Here is a 17533-nt window from a genome sequence, read left to right as displayed (position 1 = left end):
TTAGGAAAGTTTTAGGTGAACTCCCCCCCCCCCACACACACACATGTGAACACTATTTTAAGGATGAGTGAATTTCAGATTTGTATAGGTTAGTAGCTGGTTGGATGAAAAATAGCACCTTGAGCAGAATAGAATGCCTATTTTTTTTAGATGTAATGTGCTTATTCCAAGAGAGGCTGGAGGTAAATGTTAGGATAAGATCTCTCTGCTTGGACTGTCTCTGATGATTTATGTATTACTGAGATCCCTTTTGCAAGAAGAAAAAAAAAAGGCAAGACTGTGATTTGGTGACATTGAAGGGGACCAGATTGTCCTTGACTCATTGAAGGAGGGTATGGGAAGCAATGTTTAATGCACTGATTGATGATGATCTCAAATCTTGGGATGTCTGAGCACTGCATAGTTTGTCAAATGAGCAAGATGAATGGAGAGTACTTGTTTCAATATTGGAATGCTATGAGTAGATATCATAATAACAAACTATAAAATGGACATCTGTATGCAGGGCCGGCGGAAGCGGGCATGTGGTGCATGTGGGCATCGCTACGAAGTGGGCGCCGGGGCACGGGTCATATGTTCATTTTTAAGAAACAAAATTTTTATCATAAAAACAAAAAATTCTTAGAATGATCAATATTAAAATAAATAAGCCAGATACACCGAATAAAAATTTTTAAAAAATTGTATATTGCCAGCTGTTTACAATTTTGCAGTGAGAGCAGGCTAAATGCTTGCCTCCAGAATCTAAAGTGAAACAGTGAACGGTTTTTATGCGCAGAAACGAATTTTCGTACAAAACATTTGCTGCTATGTAACCAGTCATATGGTACTGTAAAAACTCGATTGTAGCTTAAATATTCCAAAGCACATTACATTCAATTGTTTACTTAGGTTAAGTCCCATGTGAATATTGTAAAAATAAACTTTGTTTATCTCTGTATAGTTTGTTTTAGATGTTATTGTAAATAATACTCTGACAGTTAACTGTATATACTGCTTTAATAAGAATATGTTAGAGTGCTAAAAATAAAGGCAATGTTTATATCGCCGAAGCTGCATGTAATAGATCTACATGGCAGCATTAGAAAGATTGTTATTAAAATTTGTTTGTATGAGAAAAGCTTGCAGGCTCTAAGTGTAAACATCTGCTAAGTCAGTCAGAAAGGTTCAAACAACTCTCTGATGGCTGCCAACTTACAATTAAAAGAAAGCAGAGGAGAACAAAAGGCATGCCGAACTTGAAACTTAAGATGAAAGAATCATACTGATTCTTTGGGAGTTGCCAAACGTCATGCAAGGTCTCAGAGGAGGTATAATAAAAAGGGACTGAAGCAAACAGACGGGGCTGCACGGATCCAGAGATTGCTGCAGAAGTAGAGGGGGGCCCGGTTCCAGAGATGTCCACAGAGAGACAGGAGAGGCTGCCCGGTTTCAGATGCTGTCAAAGAGGAGGCAGCTTGGTTCCAGACGTTGCTAAAGCTGCCCTGTCCTAGACGTTGCCGAAGAGAGACAGAGCTGCTCGGTTCCAGACATCGTCAGAGAGCATCCCAGATCCAGACATTGGTTGAGAGAGGAGTTTTCTGCTTCCAGAAAGGAGCTTCTTAGTTTGAGACGTCGCTAGAGAGAAACGACTTCTAGGCCACAGGCAGAGCTTTCAAATTGCCAAAAGGAGAAGTCTCAAACGCCATAGAAGAGAAAAGTTTCCAGTCCAGAGGGATCCTGATTGACAGTTGACAACAGTTTCATTTTTCTTGGAGGTGGCATTTTCAGTTTCTTAGAGGCGGCAATTCAAGCTACTTGAGAACGGCAGTCGTCCAGACATTTTCAGCGAGCCCAAGTAGAGGAGAAAAGGTGAGGCAAATTTCCCGAAGTACCTTCGCTCGTAAGTTTTTCTTTTCGCCGTGGGAGAATAACATTTTTCCGGAATTGTACGAGTCCCGCTACATTCCTAATTGATATAGCCGAAGCCAAAATTCCAGATGAAGATCTGAGATGAAAGAATTGCCATAGAACTTTTAGTGAAAGACTTTTGACTAATTGTGAGATACAGAGCCTTTGTAAGTTCAAAACTTTTATATAATTCCTCTTATAGTTGTATTAGAAAGACTTTTAAGATATATGTTTAATGTTTAATAAGGTTAAGAAGTGTCCTTAAGAGAATCAATTGGCATGTTAGAAGTTGATATCAAATTTGTAAAGATAACTTAACAGAGAGATTTAGGTAACCTCTTTGCGAGTAAGCTTGGAGTTTAATAAGGAACATTTGTAAACTGAAAGTAGATAACATTTTGTGTTAAAGAAAGTATTTTAAAGTTGAAGAAAAAAGGTTCTAAATTTTGCTAAAGAGTTTTTATAGAAGGATAGAGAAAGCAATCTCCCTAATGTTTAAATTCGTGTACATTTCATAGTATTGTAAATAAATGTTATTTGACTTTCTTGTAAACATAGCACGTAATAATATAAACAAGAGAGATTCTGAGAGAGAGAAAGCGTGCACAGCTACATTAGAATAACGGAGAATAAAGTATAAAGTAAAGAAAAAAGACATCACAAGTAATTAATAGAAATTACAAGTATACAAAGTTAAAATAATAATAAAATTTTACAATGTCGCAGTAATCACAGGATAGCAACAGTAGATTTATAACAGTATGCATCTCAATAGGCTACTTACAGTAGCGCAGTGCAGACTATTGTTTCATCTCTGTGTCGTGTTGTGTAATAATTTCTTGTGGGTATAAAATAGAAATGGAATCAAAAATTAAAAAAAAAAGTTATCTTTTTTTAATTTTTCGCACAAAATCGTAAGCATCATGCTGCGAAAAAAGCAGATATTAAGAAACAAACTGGGGCTCTTAATAAATTTGTTAAAATATTAAAATATTCTGATGCAGATTGTAACCAACTCGATACATCAGAAATCAGAGTTGACGAACCATGCACATCATCCAGTTTGAATGAAAGTACTATTACAACTGTTGAACAAGATAACAAGACGCAGGATTTAAGTGAAAAACAGTTAGGAAAAGATTTAGTTGTAGATGACCACGAAACTAACACATCATTAGTCTCTTTAAATTTAGAAGATCCAGGTGAATGGGGAAATATTGATGAAAAATTACAAGTTGTTTTAATTGAAATGGGGCCTGTTCAAAAGAAAAATATAATATATCCCAGAGATACATATTGTCGTAAATTTGGCGACACATATTATCATAGAAAAATGGAAAACGAGGAGCTCATGCCAAGAACATGGCTCATTTATTCCGAAACTTTAAATTCTGTTTTTTTGCTTTTGTTGCAAACTTTTTGCACGTACTGAATCAAGTAGTCTTGTAGAAGGTTATAACGATTGGAGAAATGTAAGTACAACTTTGCATAGACATAAGACTAGTTTAACTCACATGAAAAATTTCTTAAAATGGAAGGAACCTGATAAAAATTTAAAAAACAAAACTCCTATTGATTGCCAGACTCAAAGCATGTATGAAATGGAAAAGAAACATTGGACGAGTGTTTTAGAACGCTTGACTGAAATTATAAAATTCCTTTGTAGCCAAAATTTAGCTTTTTGTGGATCATCTGATAAATTATATGAAAGAAATAATGGCAATTTTTTAAAATTAGTCAAACTCTTTGCGAAGTTTGATCCCATTATGGAAAATGCAAGGAAGCAATAGAGTACACTATTTGAGTAAAGACAGTCAAAATGTAATATTGGAAACTTTAAGTAATGCAATCAGGGATACAATTTTATTATCAATTCAAAAATCTAAATATTATTCCATAATTTTAGACTGCACACCTGATGCAAGTAAAACAGAATAAATGACCATTATTATTCGCTTTGTTTCCTGTGACAATGGAATTGTCAAGATCAGGGAAAACTTTTTAGGTTTTGCACATATATCAGATTCCACAGGACGTGGTTTATGTGCAACAATAGTGGAACAACTGGAAAAATGGAATATTCCCATTGAAGACATGCGAGGTCAAGGGTATGACAATGGGGCAAATATGAAAGGGAAAAAATATGGGCTCCAAAATTTGCTTTTGAACAAAAAGCCTCGATCTTTTTACGTGCCATGTGCTGCTCATACTCTAAATTTAATCATTAACGATGCAGCCAAAGTGATTGCAGATACAATTAGTTTCTTTGCAATTATTCAAGAAATACATAATTTCTTTTCATTCTCTTACAAATGTTGGGCAATCCTTTTAAAACTCGTAAAAAATTTAGCATTGAAACAGCCATCAGAAATGTGGGAAAGTAAAATTAATGCAATCCGCCCTCTACGATATCAGTTAGGAGAAATTTACGATGCACTTTTTGAAATTTTAAATAACATTATGTGCTAAAATGAAGGACTACAAATTTATTTTTTCTCTTATAATTTGGCATGATTTACTTAACAGAATAAACCCTGTGAGTAAAATGCTTCAAGACAAAAATATGAACGTTACATTTGCTTTAGAATCTATCGAAAACTTAAAAATATTCTTACAAGAGTATCGATCAGATATAAATTTTAAAGAAGTTCTAAAAAGTGCAAAAGAACTGAGTGAAGAGGTAGATGGAGAACAAGAATTTAAAACTGGTACGGAAGTTCGACGACGAAAGAAGATACGACAATTTGACTACGAGCATCATGACGAAACGCCACAATCGCCAGAAGATAAATTTAGAGTGAATGTGTTTTATACACTTCTAGACGTTGCAATGTGTTCGTTAATAGAACGTTTTGAACAACTAAAAACATATTATGATAATTTCAATTTATTGTATAGATTAGTACAAATTAATAACGAAGAGTTACGAAAAAATTGTGACGATTTAGAGATTCTCTTGATGGACGGCGACAATAGAGACGTAAATGCAATAGAACTATATGACGAGTTATGTGCTTTCCGGGATATTTTTTGAAAGGATAATTTAAATATTCAAAACCCTTTCGATATTCTTAATTTTATTGTGTCCAATAATTTATCTTTCCCTAACTTTTCAATTGCTTTAAGAATACTATTAACCTTACCTGTTAGTGTAGCGAGCGGTGAACGTTCCTTTTCCAAGTTGAAATTGATTAAAACCTACTTAAGAACAAGTATGTCACAAAAAAGGCTTGTTAGTTTGGCATTAATAGCTATTGAAAATGATGTATGTGCGGAATTGTCTTAACGAATGGTCTTAACGAAGACGTTAAGACCATTATTTCTAATTTGGTGAATATGAAATCAAGAACCCTAAAATTTTAATAAAAAAATTTCAAGTTTATTTATGTAATTTAATTTATTTTCTGTTATTCTGTAAAGATTTTATTTTTTATTTTTTGAATACTTATATTAATATTAATGAAATGTTTTAATTATTATTTCCGAATTCTTTTCTTATTTTCTCATCTATCTTGAGCTTCTTTTATTTTCCTAAAAGATAGTTCCACTTATAAAAATTATTAAAAAATTTTTACAACTTACTAAGAATTTAGTAAGATGCAAGAATTTTTTAAACTTTAGTTCAAATAAATTTTAACTTTAATTAAAATTCATTTTAATTTTGTTAGTGATTCGGGTCGGTGAGAAGGCTATAATCCATGTATCATTATATTCAATGATTAAAGTGAAGTAGCTTTATAAATTTGCTTTAACTTTTGAGAATAACTTTTGAGAATTTTTTGAATATTTGAGTTTTTAATGATTATCCTGCCTAGTCAACACCCCCAGTTCGTTACATTTAGCAAACCAACTTGTGGCTGTTCTGTCAAAATTTATTTAAGAAATTTCAAATAATTTAAATTTTTATTATCGTAAAAGAACCACACACACGCCTGGATCATTACAGGGGCGCTTAGATAGACATTGCATGCGGGCGGCAAAGACCCTAGCGCCGACTCTGTCTGTACAGTTAGTCTAGTGGCAATGTGCTTCACAACCATATGGCTGGGAAAGGAGTGTCCTAGGTTTGATTCCCATTGATGAGGTGAGGAGCTTAAGGATCTTCCTCAGCCATAGCCAAGTTAGCCGGTCTTGGGCATGGACAGCAGGGTCCTCCCCCCCCAGTTTATCTGGGGTTTTTCATCCTGCAAGAAGGCAAACTAGCTCTTGAACATATACACAGATATAGTCATGAATATCACCCTTATGGGATGCAGCAGAAGTGGCAAACTGGCTGCATTAATACGCCAGTAATCCCTCATTAGGAGGGGACTCAACCTGTCCTAGATAGATGAGAAGGATAGGAGGATAAAATGGACAAAAACTCATTTTAAAAATTATTCATTTGTAGAATTTTTGCCTACAGAATTTTATAGGCATTTTCAGTATGCAAAAAAAAAAAACAAAAAAAAAAAAAAAAAAAAAAAACAGGATCGGCAATTTAACAGTAACAGAAAATTCTACAAAGCACTACCTTAGTGGGTAATATAAAACAACTAAAACACTAACTGAAAAAAAAAAAAAAATAATAATATAATATGGCTAGTACTTTTTAAATCTGATAATCTCTCATATCTCCCATAAAGGAGATAGATGCTGACCATCAGATCTCTTCAAAAATATTTCACCTAGACTGACACATTGGTACAGATATGTGGATGACATTTTTGCAATTCTGAATGGCTCTTCCTCTGAGTTACAGCAGTTCCTTTACAAAATAAATGCACTCCATCTTAGGATCCAGTTCACCATAGAAAAGGAAGTAGATAACCAAATATCCTTTTTAGATCTACTAATTCTTTGTCAACCAGATGGCAGCTTACAGATACAGGCTGCTATATTCATGCTGAATCTCATCACCATCCTGGTCAAAAGGCTGGGACCGTTAAGACCTCACTACATCATGCTCATTCTTTATGTGGATAAACTTTTACATTAAACTTTTACAATAATGATTTCTTCATGAAAAAAAAAAAAAACATTTAACAGTTATGGAATCTCTGCCTCTTCTACTCTAGAAGAAATAACTACCTCCCTATCCTTATGTTCAAGTCATTTCTGAATGCATAGCAAATATTTTAAAACCACTGAACATTTTTGTTGCCTGTTGCCCTGTCAGAAAAATCTCCACCTTTTTCATGTCTCCTAAGGATAAGCTTCCACCTCTTGATTTTCCAGGCATCTACTAGATTCCCTGCTCTTGTGGCTTGTCTTATTATGGAAAAACTGGAAGATCTGCTTTTATTTATTGCAAAGAATACAAATCTTATTTTTATTATTATTACTTGACATCTTCATGGAATCCTTGGACTCTTCCTCCATATGGGATCAGTTAACTCCCCTTTGATTGAAAAAGCCTGGATAAAGATTTCCCTCTCACGATGGAAATCGAACCCAGGTCTTTTCCAGTCAAAGGACACAGGTCTTGTTGTACTTCCAGTTGTGCTGTGGAGGTGTTTATATTAAATATTATGGGCCTGAACAGTCTGGACTTGCTGAATTCCTTAGAAGAATGTCTTTACAAAGAAACATCTGAAATATTACTCCAAATCCGACTGGCTACATCTATCCCCTTTATGGAAGATAGTACTTTTTAAATCTGCTAGTCTTTCCTAACTCATAATTCATTTTTTATTTATTATTATTTTTTCTTAATATAGTATTAATATTTTTTAATGTTTTTCCTGCAGCATTTTTTTTCTGATAGAAAAACATTTTGAACATTTCAGTTGTCTTATATTAGCTACTAAGATGGCACTTTTTAGAATTTTCTGTTATTGTTTAATTGCCATTCCATTTTCTTTTGTGTACTGAAGATGCCTATGACACAGGTGAAAATTTTACAAATAAATAAGTTTTAACATGAGTTTTTTTTTGGTTTATAGTTTCTTGTTATTATTAACAAGTTGGGCTGTGTGATGTAATGAGGCTGAAACAATGCTAGCCTGGTTGGCCAAGTGGTTAGCCAGCCAAAAGGCTGCAGGTTTGAATCCTGCAGTGGGCATGGATGTTTGTGTGATTGTCTGTGAAAATACTAGTGGTGGTGGGCAGTAGATGCCATTGGTCTAGATGTTGCAGTTCACTGTAGTTGGTGGATTGAGTGGTGGAGATAGAGTTGTAGAGTAGGTGCCCTCCCTTGATGAGTCTTTGAACTCCTTGGAGGTGTCATGTAATAAGAATAATAGTAACTCTTAATAAGGGAATACCGTGAGTAGACATATAAAGACAAAATTGATGACGGAAAATCTCATGTAAAAAGATTTTTTAATAGTATAATTTTCACCTGTGTGTCACAGGCATCTTCAGTACATGTTAAGCTCAAATTAAACAATAACTGACAATTCCAAAAAAGCATCACCTAAGTAGCTAGTGTAAGATAACTAAAAAGGTATGAAAGGTCCACTCTCCTAACTTGAATGGATCTGATGGTTTACGTCTATCCCCTTTATGGGAAATAGTACTTTACAAATCAGCTAATCTTTCCTAATGTTTTATTGTATATATAGTTTTTTTTTTTTTTTTTTTGTTAGGAAATTTTGACATTTTTAGTTATCTTACACTAGCTACTTAGGTGGCACTTTTTGGAATTGTCAGTTATTGTTTAATTTGAGCTTAACATGTACTAAAGATGCCTTCAGTACATGTTACCTGATACAGGCAAAATTATACTATTAAAAAAACTTTTTACGTGAGATTTTCTGTCATTAATTTTGTATTTAAGAATAATAGTAATATAATAATGGAGAGTACTATCATCACCCAAGTTGTGAATAGGATTAATGGTGATTGAGGATAGGTCATTTATATATAGTAGAAAAAGAGTAAGTGATAGAACAGAACTCTGAAGCAATCCTGCATTTGTGGAGAAGCTCAAAAAGAGAGGAGTCATCTACCATGACATGTAGTGAATGACCAGAGAGAAAGCTTGCTACCAAATTGCAGAAGAGGATGGCAGGTAGAACAAAGGATGTTAATTTCCTCTTTCTGGGCAAGTCAAGAGCAACAGCAGATGTTTTTCCAGATCCTTTCCATAGCATGTGTCCAATGGTGGGTTATTTAGGCCAAGAGGTCAACTGTGGACTTTGATTTAGAATCCATACTAATGGTTTTTGATTAACTGGTAGGACTCTAGGTAGTGGAGAAGTTGACCATTGATAACTTTCTCCATTATTTTGGTGAGGATTGAGGAGGAGGTGATTGATCCATAGTTTGATGATAGACTTTTATCTCCCTTTTTTTTTAGAATAGGCTAAATATATGATTGCTTCCATGCATTGGGATAAGTCAGCTAAGTATTGTAGGATGATTCAAGGGAGGTGTTAGCTCTGGAGCACAATGTTTAAATACATTTAGAGAGATGCCAAGGCCTTTTTTTTTTAGCATCCAAGTTGTTTATTATTCTCCTGATGTGTTTTTCCCAAAAAACAAGAGGCATATGGTGTTCAGGTACTGGTATAGTACTAAGCAATTTGCCTTGGTCATCTATGCAGGAATTGGAGGAAAAGCAAACAGTAATGCCAGGAGGTCAGTTTTATCTTTGAGTGCTGAATCAGATGAGAAAGCACTGGAAGCACTGGTGAGCAGAAGTTGCATCCAATGTCCTTAGCGAGAGACCAGAAGGCACAGTTTCCATTTAGACAAGAAGCAAGTTTTCTGCTGTTGGCCTTTATGAAGTCAGATTTAGATTTACTGATCATTGTTTTACATTTATTGCATGCTTAAGGGCTGTATGAAGCATGCAATAAATGCATGTATGAAGCTGATATGCAAGCCACTTGCAGTAAGCTGAGTTGTTTGATTCAGCTGCTTTGTCTGTTGAACTAGTGCTTGGAAGGTGGATGAGAATTCTGCTTATTTTTTTGCAAAATACCTTCTACCTACAAAAAAGGTGTGGCCATGAGCTCACCCCCATGTTAACTTTCTTTGGAAGATTTTGATCAATGAGCTCTAGATTAAGGACTCTAAAACCCAGTTTGGCACATATATGTTAATGATATATTTGGCATTTAGCCCCATGGCTACCAAACTTTAAACACTTTCTAAGCAACATAGATGCATCCAATTCACCATTGAAATTGAAAACAATAACACATTTCCCTTTTTTGACATGTCGTGTGGCTTCCCTCATGCTATCCATTGTTCACTGTCTACAATAACCCTACACACACACGCATGCAAGGCAATACAAAGACTCGTATCACCATCCAACACAAAAACTATGTCATTATCACCCTCAAAAATAGAGCTCTATTTGCTCTGAAAAACATGTTTCAGATAATAAGCAAAAGGTTTATAAAGAATGGTATAACAGGAATACAGCCTAAAATAAAATAATAATAAAAAAGACAGATTACAATAAGTTCATAGCCATTGCTTAGATTAGAGAAATAAAAAAAATAAATAAATAAAGAGTATATCCTTGTCCTTGTCAGATGTCATCTCCTTCCAGGAGGCTGACTACCATGGGCTTCCACCATGTACAGTTTTGTGCTTCTCTTTTACATTCTTCAGAAGACCAAAATGTCCAGTCCTTAATATTTACCATCCAATCTGTTCTTTGTCTTCCTCTTCTTCTTTTTTCCTTCTAGAAGTGTTTTTGTAGATATTCATGTAGAGATATCTTGGTGACATGCCTTAGTATGTCACCAAGGTAGATGGTTTTTCTTTTCTTAATGGTTTTCAACAGAGTCCTATCTTTTCCAATCATCTCTAATATTTCTAAATTAGTTTTTTTGGCAGTCCATGGGACTCTTAAGAATTCTTTTGAGGATCCACATCTCAAAAGCTTTTAGTTTATTTTCACAATATTTTGATATTGTCCAGGTTTCTGCTCCATATAGTAGTGTTGACCATACGTAGCATTTGGACAGCCTAATTCTTGTTTTTGCATGAATTTCTCTTGAAGTCAGAATGTTTTTTCATGCTAATGAAGGTTGATCTAGCAATTTCTATTCTTCTTAATATTTCCTTATCACACTTTCCATTCTCTGTAATTAGTTGACCCAAATACATATAACTCTACTTGATCTAAGGTACTTCCTCTGATCTTAATATTTATATCAGGTATTTTCTTTTTCTCTTGTTACCAGCATAGTTTTGGTTTTTTTTGAAGTTGAAATTATTATTATTATTATTATTATTATTCAGGCCTCCATGGAGTCAAAAGACTCATCGTGGGAGGTCCTTCCTAAGTCTGTCAAGATTCATCGAGGGGAGGTTCCCCTTAAGAAACACAATCTATCATACCACTCCTTAAACTCATTGACCGTTCTCGCACTCACCACTCCATCAGGCAGTGCATTCCACAGTTCAACCACCCTCCATGCAAAGAAACCACTCTCACCCTCTTGCTCACAGTTTCCTTTCATAACTTCCAGGGATTGCCTCTTCTCATCACTCCTTCCCTCTGTTCAACCAAGCGAAAGAACTCCCCAGTGTCAACCCTGTAACCACCTCTCAACAGCTTAAAAGTCTCAATCATATCACCTCCCCTTCTTCTATCCACCAAACTCTGCAGTCCACATTCCCTCTGCCGATCCTCATAACTATCCTTGTACAGCCCTGAAACCATCTTTGTATCCTTTCCACAGTTAATTTATCCCCTTCAAATCCTGGGGACCAAATCTAAGAACAAGTCTAAGTGTGGTCTGATCAGAGACTTATACAACGGAATGATAACCCTTTTATCTCTGCAGGTCAGTGTCCTTCTCATAATTGCAGCAATCCTCTGTGTTACCTTCACCACCTTTGCAATATGTCCCCTAAATTTCAGGTTTCTATCAATCATCAACCCCAGATCTCTTGTCTCCCCTACTTCCTCCAGTATAACTCCTCCCATAGAGTATGCAGCATCCCATCGATGTTTCCCAAACCTCAAGACCTTACATTTTGCTGCATTAAACTGACACCCCCCATTCATTTGCCCATTAACCTAGCTTATTCAAATCCTCTTGCAGGGCTACCACATCTGCACTATTACTAATAATCCTTCCCAGTTTCGCATCATAATAAGTCCATATTTTTCACTTAATTTCGGCATCTCTTCTAGTAGGTTTTGAAGATATTTTTTATTTTCAACTAGCAGTTGAAAATAAAGTATCGTCTGTCTATCTTAAATTGTTTATATTTCTGCCTCCTATGCTGACTCCTTTAAATTCTTGTAATTGCTGGAAGATATTTTTAGTATAGAGGTTAAACAAGAAAGTACACAGTCTTGTCTGTCACCTTTCTTTACTGGAAATTCCTCTGAATTTCCAGGTAAAGAATTGGAAAGAATTGGCGAGGTTTCACCAGATATTTTTATTGAAGCTTTGCTCCCAATATAGATTTATCAGTAATATGGTATCTTTACCATCTATTCCTAATTTTTTGATGCATTCGATTAGTTGTTCATGTTGTATATTGCCAAAAGCCTTTGTGTAGTCAATAAAACATAAGTAGACTTCTTTCTGCTTCTCTAGATATCTTTCTATGATAGTTCTAATGTTGAAGAGTCCTTCTCTAGTTCCTTTATTTTCCTGAAAACCAGATTGTGTTACATTAATTTCCAATTTGATTTTATGTTTATTTCTTTCTAGGATGATATATAACATAACTTTTGCTATCTGACTGATCAGACTGATTGTTCTGTACTCTTCACATTTGATTGTCTTTGATTTTTTAGGTACTGGTAGGAATGTTGAATGCTTAAAATCTTTTGGCAGGTGTCCAGTTTCGTATATTTTGTTACATATGTCAGTCAGTGATCTTATATCCTTATCATTTAAAGCCTTTAGATATTCTGCCATAATTCCATCCATTTCTGGAGCTTTTCCTGGTTTCAATATCCTAATGGCATTTGTTACTTCCCAGATAAGAATAGTCCCCTCCAAATCTTCTTGTAACGGCTTATCTATTCTATCATGATTGTAGCGTTCCTTTGAATACTCCTCATTTCCTTATAAGGAATTTCCAATTCCTTATTTTGTCTTTCTCCATTAGGATGTTTCCACTGGTATGTTCAATGCAATGAGTGCTTACCCTTTTCAAGATTAGCTCCCTAACTTTTTCGTGAAGTTCTCTGGTTTTGTGCTTTTTGTCCAAAAGTTCAATTTTCTTGCATTTGTTGTTGAGCCGTAGTTCTTTTGCAATCCTGCATTCTTTCCTAATCTCCTTGTTTAAGTTCTTGTATTCAGGACGATTTTTGTGTTTCTTTCTTTCCTTCATCATTTTCAGTATCTTGTCATTCATTCAGGGTTTACTCATATTCTTCTCAAATTTGGGAATTGTTTGTTTTACTGTCTTTTCATGCCCTCTTTAAATTTCTGCCATCTATCCTCAATCTCATCTTTAGGGTAAGGATACTTGGTGGAATCAGGAACGTTAACAGCAGTGGATTGTGCTCGTTCCTTTAAGAATTTATCTTGTATTTCTTTTTTTAAGAGAGCCAAGTATATATATATATGTATATATATATACAGAGAGAGAGAGAGAGCAAACAAGCACTGTAAAAATACAATATTAAGGCTACAAGGCTACATTCAAATAACTCACAGAATTAAAAAGTTTACCGAGCTCCTCTTAGGACCCCCCCACACACACACACACCTTGCCCATTAAGGTTTATATAAAATCCAATGCTTTTAACTTACTCTATCATTGAGGAAACAGGAAGTATTATCCCAATAAGAAAAAGAAAAATACAAATGACATTAAATTCCTTAATTACAGAAAATCATGCTCTTCAAATATGGCACGGAATTAATTGGATCAGTACCCAGTCCTTAATTGTGCCAGAACTGGGTGCAAAAGAAAATTAAGAAGCCTTTGAGATGCTGGTTAGCAACAAAAATATTGGCTTAAATTCCCCAGGAATTTGGAATGCCATCTGCAACCACTGTGGCATTTTGGGGAAAGGATAACAATAGAGTAGGATTACAGAAATCATTCGGCAATCACTGGTTAAATCAATATTTAACCGGTGGTTGCCAAATTTGGAATTGGAAGAGAAAAATTGATGTTACAATAGTGTCATCTAGATATGAAAGTGAAGGAAACATGGGTGAGCAGAAGTAGTACCTGATGTCCTTGCCATTATTTCTACATGTTTTCAAATCTTTCCTTTCAAGGCCCTCCACTCATAGAACAGCCTCTTGTTTGTGTTGACGTAATAGTAATCAATCATTATCTAACTCTCTTCAGAGAGCAAGTTTTCATCATTCTTAACAGTTATCTTCCTTCTAACTCAGTTAAGTTAGAAGGAAGTTAGTTAAGTTAAGTTAGTCGATTCCAAAGCCAGCACCTTCAGAGCAGAAGAGGAGGATGACTATAAAGGTAGCACACTTGAGTAAATTTTTCTTTTTTTCATTATTTCCAATGGTGATCTCAAAATAGCATTACTGCTATGGGACTTTGGTCAGGACATTTTCATTCCATAACTGTGCATTCCTCCAATATTCTGAATGTTAATGGAAATTCTTCCATGCTGGATTCTAACACCAATTGCTTTGGTATTTTTGTTGTTGCTTATTAATAATGATTTGTTTGTTATAAAGTTTTGAAAATATATACAAATACCATAATTCACAATAAGTGTGTGTAATAATATAGTGAAACTTGAATAATGTGTTAAATGGTATATTGATTTATTTCAGGGTGTGTCCTCAAGAGTTCCAAGTATTCCTACTTTTAAAAAATTTTCAGCTTTTACAAAACCTCCTAATGAACACATGGAAGATGTCAGTCACATGAATTTGTAATGTTGTAGTACATTATGAAAAGCTTGTGCATATCGCTTCATGCATTATTTGTTGGAAGCTTGTAAATAATTGTTAGAAGATATTAGTGTGTGTCTCCTTAGAGTTATATAAGTGTATACTGTTTATACATATATTTAGCTTAATAAGAAATTGTGTCATACTGTAATACAAACTATATGTAATAAATTTGTTATTTATTAAATGTGTGGAAATGGATTAGCATAATTGCATTTTGCACTTGAAGTTAGTATTGAGAGAATATAAAAATTATAGGGTACCTCTGAGGTAAACTGCCAGACTTCAGGATTAGATTCTTTGAGTGACATTTTTTAACAAAAAAAATTTCAAGAACCTGCTCTTCACTCCTCTGCTCACACCCTCCTTATACAGTTTCTGGAGATGGTCTCTTGTTCTATCTCCTTCTCCCATTCTATGAAAAATTTCTTCCATGTCAACCGAATAACCATCCCTGACTAACTTATGTCTCAATCATATTCCCCCCCTCTTCTCCTCCTATCCATGAGGCTTTGCAATTTACATTCTTTCAATCTGTCTTCATACTCCACATCCCAAAGACCACTGACCACTTTTGTGAATCTTCTCTGGACCCTTTCTAAGACATCCTTGTCACCATGAAAACCTGGTAACCAAATCTGTACACAATAATTCATATGAGCCTTATACAATGGAATCATGGCCTCTTTATTTCTGTATGTCAGGGTACGTACTCTGCATCATTGTCATTATTCAATGTGACAACTTCACAACTTGTGCAGTGTGGCCCCTAAATTTCAGGTTCTTGTCCTCCACCACTCCCAGAACTCTCATCTCCTCTACCTCCTTTAAAACTTTGCCACCAAGTGTATACTTTGAATCCCATCATTGCTTACCAAATTTCAAAACCTTACACTTTGCTACATTGAATTGCATCCCCTTTAACAGTTTATTGTGGCAGTCTTTCTAAAGCCTTTGCAAAATCTAAGTATATCACTGTATATGCATACAGTGATATACTATACACACATTCACTACTACTTCCAGCATCCACTCTCCTTTTTCTATCTCCCTCTGTCCATCTTGCATTCTCATTCCATCATTATTCAGTACTATCAGTACTACTATTCTCATTTACAATAACTTCAGTCTCACTGGTTCTGCTCTCCTGATCTATTGCTTCAACTCTTACTTTTTCTGCTCTCTTGCTCACATGATGACTCATTCCTTCTTGCAGCAATAGTTTGTCTAACTGACTCACACCAAATCCATTCAAATGCAACCTGTCACTTTTGTTCGTTTCCATCTTTTCTTCAAGTGCATTCCACATATTCTCAAACTCCACTCCCTTCTCCTCACACAGGTCTGCTAACATACCATTCATGATCCCTGCTTTACATCTCAACTCACCTCTATCATATCTAGGCAACATTTGGCCACCTTCCAACCACACTGTTATCTTTTGCTCTCCTCAATAATCTACTGATATCCATTCTTTATTATTATTATTATTATTATTATTATTCAGGCCTCCATGGAGTCAAAAGACTCATTGTGGGAGGTCCCTCCTAGGAAACACAAAGTCTATCATACCACTCCTTAAACTCATTGACCGTTCTCGCTCTCACCACTCTGTCAGGCAATGCATTCCATGGTTCAACCACCCTCCATGCAAAGAAAAAATTCTTATATGCTCCTTATGTCCAAACAGTCATTTGTTCTAATAACCACCACCAGCTCAGTGGCTTGTCTGCTTCTCTTATCAAACACATCAATTATCCTGCTAATTCTCCCTCCTGGAAAACACACCTTATGGAATCTCTCATTTACCACACCTCTATTAATAGAATCTCCATACATTGCTATTCTTGAGTCATAGTCGTTCATCATCTCTTTTTCTCTGCTTTCCTTTGTTCCAACCTTTGTACTCGTTCATTCTTATCCACCAGACTTTTCATCTCACTATGAATATTTTTCATTTCACTTCTCATTCTGATCAACTCATTTTTCAAGTTTTGCTCCTGGCATTTACATCATCTGTCAGTCTATCATTTGTCACCTCATTCCTATGGTCCTTTGATTCAACAGTGTTAGTTGTTTTTGTTCACAAAGTAGAGATTCTCTGTCAACTCATTTCTGAATGCGAGCCCTAACCAACTTTTCCAAAATCTTCTCCATCACTCCTGAGCTACTATTGATCAATAGTTCAGTCTTTGCACCACCCTTGTGCAATGGGATTATCATACATTCTTTATTCTCTTGCACAATCTTCCCTGTTCCAAGACTCAAATTATATAGCCTGGTCAAAGAAATAGCCAGTTCAGATGAACACTCTTTTACCATCTTATATACTGATATCCCATCATTTCCTATTGCAGAACTTTTATTCAGTTTATGTAAAATATTCAATATTTCCTATAATAGAATATTTGGTATATTTATTCTTTGTAATATATCAAACAATACATGTCTTTTTTACTTTATCAAATGCTTTTTCATAATCTGTAAACAAAAGGTGAGTTTATAAAGGGACTTTGTGGCATGCAGTACTTGCGGCATGTATGCATCTCGGGAATTGGATATGTGGCTTGTGAAAGAGAGCGGGGGCATATGTGCACAAAATGCAGGCAGTTGGAGGAAATAAGTGCATTAGAATTATTGATATCCGACCTTGTTGCTCCAGGAATGGGGAATGAATGTAGGAAGACAAGTAGTGTGATAGGAGAGAATGAAAAAAAAATATATATGAATGAGAAAATAATAGTTGATAGTGTGGGAGGTGTGAGTGACTGTGAAAGTTTAGGAGATGGTTTTGTTTGGGAGAGTGAATTTAGATTAAGAGTGACTGACCTGCAGAGGGAGATAGATGAGCT

General features: G+C 35.2%; 1 protein-coding gene across 3 annotated transcripts in view; it reads left to right on the top strand.

Moving 5' to 3' along the window:
* Positions 1-14868, top strand: part of LOC150099898 (uncharacterized) — a 127163-nt gene extending 112295 nt beyond the window's left edge. For all 3 annotated transcript variants that reach the window (XM_090403075.1, XM_090403076.1, XM_090403077.1), the window contains exon 6: positions 14562-14868. In XM_090403075.1, the coding sequence (XP_090259201.1) occupies positions 14562-14666 (105 nt within the window). In that variant the 3' untranslated portion in view covers positions 14667-14868. The remainder of the gene's footprint in view (positions 1-14561) is intronic.
* Positions 14869-17533: the final 2665 nt, after the last annotated feature.

Source organism: Typopeltis vanoorti, chromosome 13 (assembly GCF_054136105.1).
Source record: "Typopeltis vanoorti isolate ZY-2024b chromosome 13, IOZ_Tvanoo_1.0, whole genome shotgun sequence".
Classification (NCBI taxonomy): Eukaryota; Metazoa; Arthropoda; class Arachnida; order Uropygi; family Thelyphonidae; genus Typopeltis; species Typopeltis vanoorti.
Note: the sequence above shows the minus strand (reverse complement) of the source record. Positions and strands in the feature narration are given on the sequence as shown.